Source organism: Megalops cyprinoides, chromosome 17 (assembly GCF_013368585.1).
Source record: "Megalops cyprinoides isolate fMegCyp1 chromosome 17, fMegCyp1.pri, whole genome shotgun sequence".
Taxonomy (NCBI): domain Eukaryota; kingdom Metazoa; phylum Chordata; class Actinopteri; order Elopiformes; family Megalopidae; genus Megalops; species Megalops cyprinoides.
In genome coordinates, this window is record NC_050599.1 from 21,905,218 (window position 1) to 21,918,595 (window position 13,378).

The 13,378-nt window shown below is 45.9% G+C and overlaps 1 protein-coding gene across 1 annotated transcript; it reads right to left on the bottom strand.

Moving 5' to 3' along the window:
- Window positions 1-1,491: 1,491 nt before the first annotated feature.
- Window positions 1,492-11,553, bottom strand: mcm3 (minichromosome maintenance complex component 3). Its single transcript, XM_036549966.1, has 17 exons — window positions 11,414-11,553; window positions 10,733-10,845; window positions 9,876-10,084; window positions 9,215-9,345; window positions 8,659-8,897; window positions 8,146-8,254; window positions 7,413-7,566; window positions 6,846-6,977; window positions 6,143-6,351; window positions 5,711-5,885; window positions 5,304-5,430; window positions 4,772-4,922; window positions 4,297-4,437; window positions 3,687-3,793; window positions 3,466-3,554; window positions 2,511-2,592; window positions 1,492-2,047 (listed from the first exon to the last, which is right to left on the bottom strand). Exons 1-17 carry the CDS (start codon window positions 11,486-11,488, stop codon window positions 1,849-1,851), a joined length of 2,442 nt encoding a protein of 813 aa, XP_036405859.1. The 5' UTR covers window positions 11,489-11,553; the 3' UTR covers window positions 1,492-1,848.
- Between the last annotated feature and the right edge of the window lie 1,825 nt (window positions 11,554-13,378).

Here is a 13,378-nt window from a genome sequence, read left to right on the forward strand (position 1 = left end):
GAAAAAACTGTAAGCTATGCTAGTCACTCCAGATAAAAGCATCAGCTAAGCAACTCAGAGCAAACAAATCAGAGCAGAACTGTGGATAGGGCACACCGCTTCCAACATGTGGAGACTACTTCTTGTCTGTGCACAAACCACATGAAACTACAGGACTTCCTGAAGAAGAATGTTTGTGGTATTCTGCAGCTTCACTTATCACGCCAGCCCCAAAACGTAATTAGGGACTCATTTCCCGGAAGACGTCAGTGCTTTGAGCGGCACCTCACAACTCACTGGTTTTATGGTTATCACTACTTTTCAAAAAATATGCGGGAGTCGGGATATGTAAGTATGCTGCGGCACCACCACCTTAAATTTCAAAGCTAGCTTTCCTGTGAACGATATCAAGACTGCCTTGGAGTCTGCCTATCGGGCGACGGCCTTTTGAGGTAGCTTTTTTGATGTGACGCACCAAACTGCAGAAGGCATATGCAAGTCTCTTAAAAAATGCAAAGTGTTCCAGCTTTGAGGGTACATCAGGCACTTCAAAGGGTGTCCCTTTCTTCTGCACCACCTCCTCATAAAAATCCTATAAGGACCCCCTAAAAATTCATATACCAACGGTGAGAAGACATATGGGGGTGCTGAGGACTATAGAGGGGTCATATTCTAAACAGTGTGTAACAATGTGTAACTGCCATGTAAGATGTGGCATCTTTTTGAAGCATTTCTACTCACCCCAAAAAAAAAATCCTTCCTTTGACTTTTTAGGCATGGCAAGTAAGGAGTCACACACTGGCGGGACACAGGCACGACATCTGTGTTCTTCAAATGCATTTAAATCTTCTATAACCATGAAATGCTTGCAGTCAGCGAAGTTGGGCAACTGGGGTTATGATCAACGTGACACACCAGCTTTTATGTATGCAAGTCTGAAGTCTCTGCAAAAACCCACTGCATTGGAAAGTCAGTCGACACAGCGTCTCCTGTCGAAACACCTGACAGATGCCTGTGAGGCCATGTGACCTGTGACAAATTTGTCAACTGTGAAGTTGTTGACAAGGAGGGAACTGCAAGACATCTGAAGCACATGTAGCCCGAGGCACAGGAACCGTCTGGTTCCATCTATTGTCACACTGCTCTCGACTATACTTTGACAGCAAGTGTTCCTTCTGGATTGTGAAATAGATAACAGCAGTTAAAATGACTTCAGTTTAACCACACTGTGAAAAGAGGAAAAACAAAAAATATTTATGTTGGAACCTGTCCTTCACCGATTCTCTTGCTTGCATGAAAATCAAAAATGAGGGTTTAGGGTTTCGGAACTATTTCCACACTCTGCTGCTCTCCTGCAGTATAGTGTATCACTTTTGCACAATTTCTGTAGAGTAATGGTCATTCACAGATGTGACCAAAAAAGACCACACACACACACACACACTTTCTTGTAACCAAAACTTTATGCTTAATTACTAGCTGGCATAAGATTTTTTAAGAAACATTGGGCTCTTACATCATATTTACAAGAACAAACAAAACTTTGTACGTTTACACAGACTTTTTTTTTTTTAAAACATGCATTGAAAACACAGATGCAACAGCCATCACTCTAAAATGGCTGAGCTTTAGCCTGTTGCTGTGCAGCGTAAGGAGTAACTCTTTACACAGTGATGTTGCCACCGAAATTAAAATGCAAGTTAAAATGGATAAAACAAAAGAAACTTTTAACAGCTCAGAGTTCTTTCACGCTGCTGGTCCATCTGACTGGAGGTCATGTTTGGAAAACACACAGGAAGAAAAGGGCGGTCAGTCCAGTCGGGCTGTAGCTGATCCTGGCTCCTCCCCCCAGCCCCGCCTCTCTGAGCCTTAGATGAGGAAGACGATGTCGCTGGACACCATGACCTGGTTGTCGTCCTGCATGCGGTCGAGGGCCACCCGCACCTCGGCGGTGCTGAAGGGCGTCTGGTTGTCCTTGTTGATGGACTCCATGAGGGCGGTCACGGTGACCGACTGCGCGTGGGCCGAGTCGAAGGCCCCCAGCAGAGCCGCCTTGAACTCCTTCAGCCTGGAGATACGGAGGCAGGAGAGGATGGAGTTAACCTCACAGATAACGCAGCCTCCCTCAGCCGAATGCAGAGAGGAACATGCAACTTCCCTTGCATAATATACAGAGACAACTCCTCAATTTCCATACAGGTTAAGGGTTTGTATAACATGGTTATCCACCATGTAAAAGTTGCAAGATTTACAGAGACTTTAGCGGGACAACTGAAAATTCACCCATAGTAAGTCTTGAAAAATGTATCCACCAAAACTTTAATATGTAGTATTAAATGTTAACAAAGTATTTAAAAAACATTAAACATTAATAGTTTTTAAATATTTAGCTTTTGAACTTGAGCCTCAGAGAAGGCAGGAAATGACTGTATAAAGACACGCTACTTGTCTCTCGTTTTAAATGGCTGAATGCTCTCACTGAGGTCTAACCTTCAGCCGCAGAACACAGAGCTACTCCATTTCAAACTCACCTGTCCGCCGTCAGCTGAGCTGGCCCATCCTGCTCTGCGCTCTCCATCGGCTCCTCGCTGGCCCGTGGAGTTGCAGCTTGTACTGGGGGATGAGGAGTCAGAACAGTCAGAACAAAATAAAAAAAAAAAAAAAAAAAGACCTTACAACATCTGTGGGAGTATCAAACCATAAGAATGCAGTCCTAAAAACGACACACAAGCTTCGTTTGCGTATCTCTACGTGGTATGCCAGCTGCTCAGCAGTGGACAGGAGAGCCCTTCAGAAGGGTCATCAATACCGCCCAGAAGATCATCGGCTGCTCGCTGCCCTCTTTGGAGGACTTATTCAGCTTTCACTGCCTCAGTAGAGCAGCCAACATACTGAAAGACCCGTCCCACCGTGGACATCATCTGTTCGACCTGCTGCCCCTCTGGTAGATGCTTCAGGTCCATCATATCATGGACAGACAGACTAAACAGCAGCTTCTACCCCAGAGCCATACGAGAACTGAACACTGCCAAACGCTGACACTGACTGTTTGGGACCTGCCTCAGTACTGTGATACCTGCAGTTACATTAAGTAACACTGCACAGATGTTTACATTTCAAATGCACCTTTGTATGCATATGCACTCCTAACTGCACTACTTGTACATAGGGCCACTGCAATTCAGAAATTGTGCAATATCCTGAAGTGCAATATGTCAGCTGCTAATAATAAAACTCATCATATTGTTTTATACCTTATTGTTTTATAGGTCCAGCAAATATATAAATAGAATATAAAATGTATATATCTAGCATTTTTTAAAATTAGCTTGAACTCTTTTCTACTTTTAACTGCTGTTATGTGTAAATGCACCCTCAGGACTGCTACTCAATTTTGTTGTACTCTGTGCAATGACAATAAAGGAATCTATCTATCTATCTATCTATCTATCTATCTATCTATCTAGCTTTGTCTCCTGCTCTTACTTTCAGGGGCGTCCTGAGCCTCGGTGAAGTCGTAGGGGTCGTACGGCTCGCTGCTCTGGGAACGTCTTCTCTCAGCTGAACGGCGACTTCTACAGGCCACAAGGGGAATGACAAAGCCGTGTCAGTGACAGAGGATGGATGTCTTGCATCATCAGTAAGCGGCGTGTCAAAGGTCAAACACTGAAGAAGGACAGAGGTGGAACAGTTATTTAATGCCTGACCTCTTCCTCTGAGGCTGAGGGGTGCCCTGGCCTTCCTCATCCTCCTCTTCCTCAGACCCAGTGTCCCCGTCGTCCTGCCTGGCACGCTTCTTCTCTTTCTCCAGAACCTACAAAGAGAAGGCCAAATGCGTTGCGTCTTGAAAGGAACTTCAAACTTGAGGCGCACTTTCTCATTCCAGCCTGGATTAAGGCGTCCGTCCTTATGTTTGATTACAAATACAAGTGTTTTTTCCTGTAATCAAACATTGTTCCACCTATTTTGGTGATCTCTGAATCAGAAAAACTGCATGAAGAAAAAAAACTTCCATCTAATTGGGAATGATGTTGAAACATCCCAACCTAACTAACCCAACCAGTGTTGAAACATCCCAACCTAACTAAGCACGTCAAGTGACTAAAGTAATCCATGGAATTGTCACCAGGCTCACAGCTCAAACTGAGACCACGTTTCCAATTCTCAGTTTGTTTTGTGGGCACAATGCAACAGGCTGCAAACTGAAACTGTCAGTGAGAGGGAAGTGTGGAAGGCAGTGAGGAGTTTCCTATGAAAACCAGTACGCAGAAGAGGCTTGGGGCTCAGGGTCCTACAGCCGAGGGTCCAGCGACTGACCTTCTTGAAGTAGGCGAACTGCACCAGCTCCACGGCAACCTCTGTGTCCTCCAGCTCCACGACCTTGCTCATGCGGGCCTTGGCGTGGGCTGTGGACAGGCGGATCAGTGTTTCCAGAGTTCTGGCCGTCACAGGGGATGTCTGCAGGGCCAAGAGGGGAAGAGAGGGAGGGGGTCACATATCTGACAGACAGCAGACTGCATTCTTATTAGACTTACACCTTCTAATGACAGCAGGCTGATGGATCCAGCTCAAACCTTACAATCTATGTTATATGGTCTTTTTTCAGATAAATACAGGGTAGGTGCAGCAGATTTCCGGATCCATATATAATCTGGATCGCTCATTCTATTCACTTCGACCACAATATTAGCCAATCCATACATTATAAAAATCAGTGAATATTCATTGCGGCAAGGCATGTGGCCTCGTGTTCACTAAATCAGGAAGCCCCTGCAGTAGAGCACCGCCTCACCCTGGCAATGTCGGAGCCCAGCTGCTCCTGGCTGCGCAGCCTGGAGTACTCCTCCGCGATGTGATTGGCTGCCTCCTGCGTCAGCACAGGTGTGATGACTTTGGCCACGTGGATGTACTTTCTCATGAACTCCTTGCTGACCACTTTCTCCCTGTCAATGTACCACAGTCTCATTAGAATGGCCATTTCTTAAACATAACATCTTGTCAAGGTCGTTAGAATGTGCATGACATACTACATGTGGGGTTTTCCAACACAAGGATCTAAAGGCTTTGCAGACTGTCACAAAACAAATGACACTAGCAACAGGCCATTTATTCTATTTCAGGTATTATTACGATGTAACGATGTAAAAACTTCCTTAAATTTGATATTTAAGGAACATATCACAAACACTGAGGAATGGCTTTCCCACCAGAGAACCAAAGACTGAGGAGGAGAAATGAACACAGAACAAAGGCGCAGTGCGGAGGGGAACCGCACACAGACAGGAAGGGCCAGAACGCGTGTGTGCTGACAGGCTGTGCTTTACCTGCGTTTCCGGCTCCCGTGCAGCAGGGCGTTGTGCTTCTCGTACACCTGCAGCTCCTCCTGCTCCGCCTGAGCGGCGTCCGGGTCCTCCGTGGCCAGGATGTCCACTGTCCCGCCCATAGCCATCGCTGCGACACACACACACACACACACACACACAGGCACAGAGTCACTGAGCTGGCCCAAAGAACACGCACGTGCGCACAACGTGTACCGTGCACGCACACAGTCACTCAGCTGGGAGCTCAGAGAGCACACAGAAGCATTACATTTGGGAGAAGGCACTGAAAACCACTGTTTTAGGTGTCTAACAATTGCATAAATCCAATAAAATGTATCCAAAGTAATAGTTTCACTATAAAATGTCACAGTACACGGCCTCAACGGACCCAGGTGCCCATCGCTCACCTGTCCCATCCTGCTCTCCGGGGGTGCGGTACCGGTGCATGCGCAGCACGTGGTCCGAAATCTCACGGTCCTGCTCTGGGTCCATCTGGTCCAGCATGATGAAGAGCAGGTCGAAACGGGACAGCAGGGAGTCCTGCAGTCCAATGTTCTCCATGGGAGTTTTATACTGGTCGTACTGGAGGGGGATGGGGGAAGATATTCACAGACGCGCAATGACTTCGATATTCACGTGCACTGCCACTGACAAGCACCTGACTGTCTGTCTACTGTCTACAGACAAACGCAAGCTTGTTAAATCAGAAGTGGTTCATTTTAGATAACTTGTCCAAAATATATGGATATTTTCACTTCACAAAAAGCACACAGATGTCTTCTGGGGAAGTAAAAGCAATACTGTATTGGAGCAAAGTGGAAGCCGTTTCGTAAACTCACCCTGCCGTAGACGGGGTTGGCGGCGGCCAGCACGCTGCAGCGGGCGTTGAGCCGGGCGTGGATGCCCGCCTTGGCGATGGTGACGCGGCCCTGCTCCATCACCTCGTGGATGGCCGTGCGGTCCATGTCGGACATCTTGTCGAACTCGTCGATGCACACCACGCCCCTGTCTCCCAGCACCATAGCTCCCGCCTCCAGGCGGCGCTCACCTGGAGAGGGGGACAGGGGGCAGATGTAACCCCCGCAGGACTTCTCCCCTTCTTGTCCAATAACGTCACAACAATAAGCACGCCCGACATCCACCACGTGGACAGCAGGGTTTCATATAGAGCCTCTTCACTAATTCCCTGCACGTGGTTACTTCAGTCTGTCTAACTCTGGATTCCTAACTGCCTGCTTCAACTTCTGCTCACAAACGCCTCACGTTGGCTCAGCACTAGTAGATTCTAACACCAATACCGCATTTTAACATTAAGAAATTTTAACTTCACGTTATGTGTAATGAAGCTAACATTTTTGGAGGGATAATGAAGACAACTGACAGCAGCCTGTGCTGGAGATCAGTATCGTTTATGATGGCGGCAGCTGTCTTAAGCAGCTCGCGAGGCGCTCCGTGTCAGAAGCACAAAGCTCCACACCGGGACCGTGGGAGAATTTAGCGCTTCCTCATCTGCCGTGCAATGGACCGGCGTCTCGGACGTACCGGTCTCCTGGTCGGTGGTGACGGCGGCTGTGAGACCCACGCCTGAAGAGCCGCGCCCGGTGGTGGGGATGGCACGGGGGGCGGTGTGCAGCACGTACCGCAGCAGCTGAGATTTGGCCACTGAGGGGTCACCTGCAGCAGAGGAGACAAAGGGACACTCAGCACAACAGCGAAACTCGCAGCGCAGTCCCGACTTTCAGCAACGGACGCACTGTGTTTTAGGTCTGTCGTGTTCTTTTGACTTATGACTGGACGACATAAATATGGTTTTTAGCCAGCTTTTTATGGGGCGGCAGTGTAATATAGTGGCTAAGGAGAAGGACTCGTAACTGACAGGCTGTCAGTTCGATTCCCCATGGGGGCACTGCTGCTGTACCCTTGCGCAAGGTACTTAACCCACAATTCCCAGCTGTAGAAATGGATAACATTGTAAAAAGCTGTAATTAATGCAAGTTGCTCTGGATAAGAGCGTCTGCTAAATGCCAATAAAGTAATGCGATGTAACGGTCAGATCACTGATAGCCTGGGTGCAACACGGAGCGAGAGTCCAGCAGAGGGCGCTGTTACCTATGAGCAGCACATTGATGTCCCCTCGGATGCGGGAGCCATTTTCCAGCACCTTCTCCACCCCACCGAGCAGCATGCACAGGATGGCCTTCTTAATGTACTCGTGGCCGTGGATGCTGGGAGCCAGGGAGCGGGCCAGCTGGTCAAACACATCCTAGCAAGAGACAAAGCGGGTCAGAGGCTCTCACAGGACAAAGGGACAGGCAACATACTGGTGGAGACATTCGTCTGTGTTGCTTCCACTCACTCCCCCTCAGGGGAGCACCATATCTCATGCATACCATTTCATTTTTTAAATTCACCCGCTTGGTACATTCCCACTCTGTGACTGAAGAGTTGAAGATTGAATATGCTTTGTACCACTTTGTCATTCATAGTGAGTGATACCTTGCCATTGTGTAATGCTGTGATGACACCTCAGACACAACTGAGTGTATTATTTGCAGCTGTATATGCATATTGTGAATGTGCAGGCTCCCTGTGACAATCCCATTAAGAAACATTAAAGACCGTGCAGTGGGGAAAAAAAATGATAGACTGTGCCACACCGCAGAACAAGCATCTCCTTTGCGTTGACACCTTCCTGCATGAGACATCCATGAGAAAAATCAGCTACTGGAACCTTTTTCCAATGATCTCTGTAACAAGCGATGATCTCTCAGGTGAGTGGGGGGCCTTACTCCACCCGGGGGGGGCAAGGCTGTCCTGCCGTGTCTCCCGCCTGCCGCCTCACCTTGGAGCGCGATTCGCGGAAGGACTTGATCTTGGCCACGTCGTCGGCAGAGAAGAGGGGGGACACCTCCTTGCTCATCTGCTTCACCTGGCAGGCAATCAGGATGGTCCTGACATCGGGACAGAAACAGGACGATGCATGACACACACATGCAGTGTCCTACATATTAATACCCCTAAATCAATGCGATTCTCTTTTTTTCCCTCAAAATAAAATTCCCATGAGAAAAACATGAATTTGCTTTCTGCAATGCAAATACGACTGAAGCATAAAAGTTAAAAATTTTTAGGCAGGAAAAAAAAAAGATGTAACACACATTTTCTCATGTCACGCTTTTTTGTTTCTGTTGAAAAGTATTAATAAATTTGGAAGACAGTGTATATCGGTAGAAGGCTTTACACAATGTCTCATCTACTGCCTTAGAAAAGGTCACGGAGCACAAGTCGCCGAAGAGGGGACCTCAGTGTTAAATCCATGGCAGTGTGTGGGTGACAGGCTGCAGTTCTGCTTTACCTGAAGGTGCCGGAGGTGAACCCGCCCTTCTTCCCCGGCAGGCAGCGGAAGGTGCCGATCACCTGCACCCTGTCGCCGGGCTTCACCGAGTCCACCAGGTCGTTGTCCAGGATGATGTCGACAGAGCGGGGCAGCTGGCCCGCGGGTGCCTTCTCGGGCATCTCCTGGATGGTGATGGTCTGGTGGTCCTTGTAGATGGACAGCCCGAACTCGGTCTCCAGGGGGTTGTTCTCCTCGTCCTGAGGACACAGAGTGAGCCCTTTCTGAATACCATTCATTATGGCCGACTGAGTCTCTGCAGTGAGACAATGGTTTGGAAAGCAGGCTAGTAACCATAAACTTGCATGTTCACATTCTGTTTCAGCTGTATGAACAAACAAACAAGCTGAAACTATTCAAAAAAACATATTAAACCTAACGCTTGTTTATGCGATAGCCTCACATTCTTTAAGTCTGAATACCAGAAAGCAGAGTTAGGATATTTTAAGACAACTTAAACGCAAGGTCTAAGATCACCTCCATGTGGTGATTCACTCTAAGTAAAGGGAGCACCAACCTTAGTGGGGTAGATGGCACTGGAGGGGAAGGCATCCAGGGAGGTCATGTCGGTGTACTTGCGCTCCATGGTCTTCTTGGTGGCGGGACAATAGTGGACACTGCGCACCACCTTGGGACGCACCAGTGAGCCTGCGAGTGATTTAAACATGTTCATAACACTATGAACTACAGCTCCCTGTAAAGGTACATTATCGGCGTGACCAACAGTTGAAGCTGGAGGTTTTCATGATGGCGTCTTACTTCGGTGAACAGTAAGTTTGAATAGTAAGGCTGAGTAGGCCTTGAGGGCATAAAACATCTTACCAGAGATATGCCTTTCATGAAATGTCAATACACAGGTGATGGAAGGACTTTGTTACGATAAAAATGATTGGTTTTAATCTTAATTCCAGACAGAAGTACAGATACATATAAATATGATTCAAGAAGGAATCCAGTCATTGAAAATGAAACTAAGAAGCAAAGACGCTGGTAAAGTACCTGAACAGGAAAATTTGGATTTGGTATCATGGTCATTTTCCCATCACTTCTGGTTCAACCGCAATATTCCAGAAGCCAGAGTGCAAAAACCAACCCATGCGTGAGTGAGGTGTCCCCCCAAGCCCACTGAAGACGCAGCAAGGAAACCAGACAGAGGGGGTTCGCCCTCAGACACTCACATTTGGTGACGATGCCCTCCACGCAGACCATGTTGCCCAGCAGGCGGGACGTGAGGGTGCGGGGAGTGACGTGCTTGCTGCCGAAGCTGCCCTCCAAGCCCACGAAGAACTCCTCGTGCTGCTTGGCGTAGGTGGCATCCACGGAGGCCACCACGTCCTTCAGGGCCCGTTGGAAAGCCAGAAGTTCCTCGAAGGCATTGTTCAGCAGCCTGGGAAAGACACAGGGGATCAGGCGTAACATAACTGCTGGCCTTAGCCTAAAAGCACACTAGCCCTGTCTTTACAAAACTTACTGTCTGTGTTACCATGTTATACTTCAGACAGTTTATATGTTGGTTCATGCATCAAACTACACTACATATGGTTGCATTAAATCTTTTTTTTTGTCTTAAACATTCATTTATTGGGGTACTTTAATTCTGGAGGACTAGTCAATAAAACTGACACCACCAAGGGAACTGAAATGTCTTCTGTTAGATATGTTCAAGCATGTTCCACATCCATGACACTTGTAAACAGCTTACTTCTTTCGGGTTACTCGTTTTAATTTAGTCACGCCCTTATTGGAATTCAAGTTTTAATTAGATGTAAAATGGAAACATAACTCAACTTAATCTGTTTCTGACATAACATAATTGCACACCCCCTTAAGGGGTTTCTCAACCCTCTTAACACTGTCTAATGCTAACTTGGCTAGCGTTGCAAAACTGGTCGGTTCTAGCCAAGTTAAATAATTTGGTATCACTCGTTGAGCTGATCGCTAAATGTCAAACTACATTAATAGCCATCTAGCTAACTTGTTTAAAAAAAAAGTCAATATTACCTACACCCTGGCCATAGGATGGCTTGCTACTCACTTGACAGCACGGGCCTCATTCCGGCGTCTCAGGTCGTTGATATTGACAATCAAACGGAACTTGTTCTCGCTGATCATGTCGCGCACTTTGCTCTGGTAGATGCCTTGGTCTTGCTGCAGCAAAACAGGGAAAGGAAAGGGGGATTATCGTTACACTGTATTGGCTCTATTTAAGTGACTACCAAAATTAAATCTGTATGACCCCACGTATGCTAACTTTGGAGTTGGACATATTCATACGACTTTTGATATAGGTACATGCAAGAAGGAAAACAACAGTAACAAAAAGACGTTTGGATGCAATCAAAGTGCGAATAGCTTGCGAGCTGCTTAGCAACCTTGCAATTTTCGAATATGGATGTGCAGGGACGGCACTCGTCTCTTTGTCTCCTGCTAGCTCATGCTCGTTTCACCTCGTTTCTTTACACGGACAGTTCCACGAGCAATAATTACAATGTGACCCACTAGTAGGCTAACTAGCCTACCGAAATAAAAACTGATACATATGGCCAACTAGGTACAAAAACTGCAGTAGGGAGCTAAATCCGAAATATTTTTTCGTTCACAAGATTTCGATTCTTACACTAAACCCCATTAATGGCCCATTCCCATTAGTATTGCTCGATAGCGAGTTAGCTAACGTTAGCTAGCTCTACCTGGCCAAAATGAAAACTTCACTTACATCATCATCCAGAAAATCCAAATAATCCCTTTGTGCCTCCCTCATTTCTCTGTCATCCACAACTTCAGCAGCCATTCTGTATTTTGTATTTTAAAAACCGATGAACAAATTCTTCGCAAAAGGGGCTCGTCTGTACCCCACTGTTGCTTTAAAAAAGTGGAATATTTTCCCGCCACAGATCACTATATTATAACGTACTCTTTACCGTGATTGGTCCAAATGGCCCAGATTCATTTGCATATTCGGCGCGTTCCATTTAGTATCCAATCCCGCAAGCGATATCCATGTCGTCATAAAAATGCAGGCTTGTTGTCTCCTCCCCTCTGGACGTTTCGCGCGAAATTGTTAGGAAGCGGAAGATTGTTGTTCCTTCTCTTCCTTTCACATGGCCAGAGGTGGTGACGCCGACCGTGTCACAATAGTGACACTGACCCAGTGAAATGTGCATTGTCTTTACGATTCGTAGTTGTAACACGTTTAAAACGAGGGTCGATCTTTAGATATTCATTGGGTTTAAGATTCCAAACTTCAGTGGTTTATCCGACTAGTTTGAATTTCATTTCGAATGGCAATGCATGTTGATGAAGCTAAAAACGCAAATATTTTGATGTATATATTATGGTTACGTCTGCAAACACAAATGGTTATACTAACCTATTACCTATTCAATAACCACTATTGAATAGGTGGCTTGTCTGGATCAGCAAGCACTGATGTCAGCTATTACATGTAGTCTAAAAAAGGGATTTCATCTCCACATTATGCAGCATACCCACTGGTTATAAGTGGGGAAATGCTGAATGTCTGAAATGCAAGCCTTGACAATCCCAGTGCAACTCTACAAGTCAGGTGGGCACAAAGGCATGTATGTGTGGATTCAGTGGATAAATCCCGTGACTGCATGCAAACTTTTAATTAAATTGTACCCTTTTGCCTTTGTAGTTTTTATTTTCCTTCAATGGTTCAGTGGAGGTCTATGAAGATACGTTTACCCGGCATGACTTTTGTAGTGAAAGAACTATAGCTGTTTAATCAGCAGGGGGCGCTATAAGCAAGCTTGAAGCCCTTGATCCGATGCAAGCAGCACCACAAGACCCTGGAAATTATGTTTAGTGTGGGTAAAGCTGGGAGAAGAAAATTAGTTCTTTCTAAAGAGTTTGGTCTTTAGTTTTTGAGATGGTTGTGATGGCTGTGCTTTGTAGTATTTTGCAGTCTCCTCTGTGGCAGTCTTCTCTGATCAGTCAAGTATTCCAGAAAACAATGGTCTTCTGTATTAGACAATACTGTTAGTTTTGTCTCCTTTTGACTTGGCAGTAGTAAAATATGTGAACTTGGACTTTTAACAGTCAATCCCTTTCTCATATTCAGAGATTGATTTTTTAAAATTAAATCAGTACAATAAAAAGTGCCTGTCTTTTTGTTGACATTTTCACCTCTTCCAAACAAAGGTGGTGCAGTATTCAGAAGAAGCTGAGTCTAGATATGTTTACAACAACCACAACAATGGTTTGATGACAGCTTATAGGTCATTTTGTGGTTGTATGCAATATTTTGGACTTGAGGTTTGTAACTTAACATTGGGTATACACTTTACAAGGCACTTTGCCTCAAATTCTCCACTGAAAAGTAAGAGGCTATTGTTGTTACCAAGGGTCACACAGTTTTAATAATGTAATGAAGGAAAAGATGTAAAAACAGAAGTCATCGGTACATAATTATTTTGTTTTAATTTGGTGACACTGGAAATTCCTTACGCATGTTACTTTCAGTTTTTGGTGTTCAGACATTTCCTCTTGTTTTTAGACAAGTTCTTTAAACAATTCCTCTGATACAGTCCCCTAAAACGCAAAATAAGCTCCTTAAACTCTAAATCTGAGCAGGCAGTTAGCTCGTGTCTCAGCTTGCAGAAGGCCTATGTCTTCTCAATCATTTAGATTTAGGAGTCGCGACTTTTCTAAACTTCCA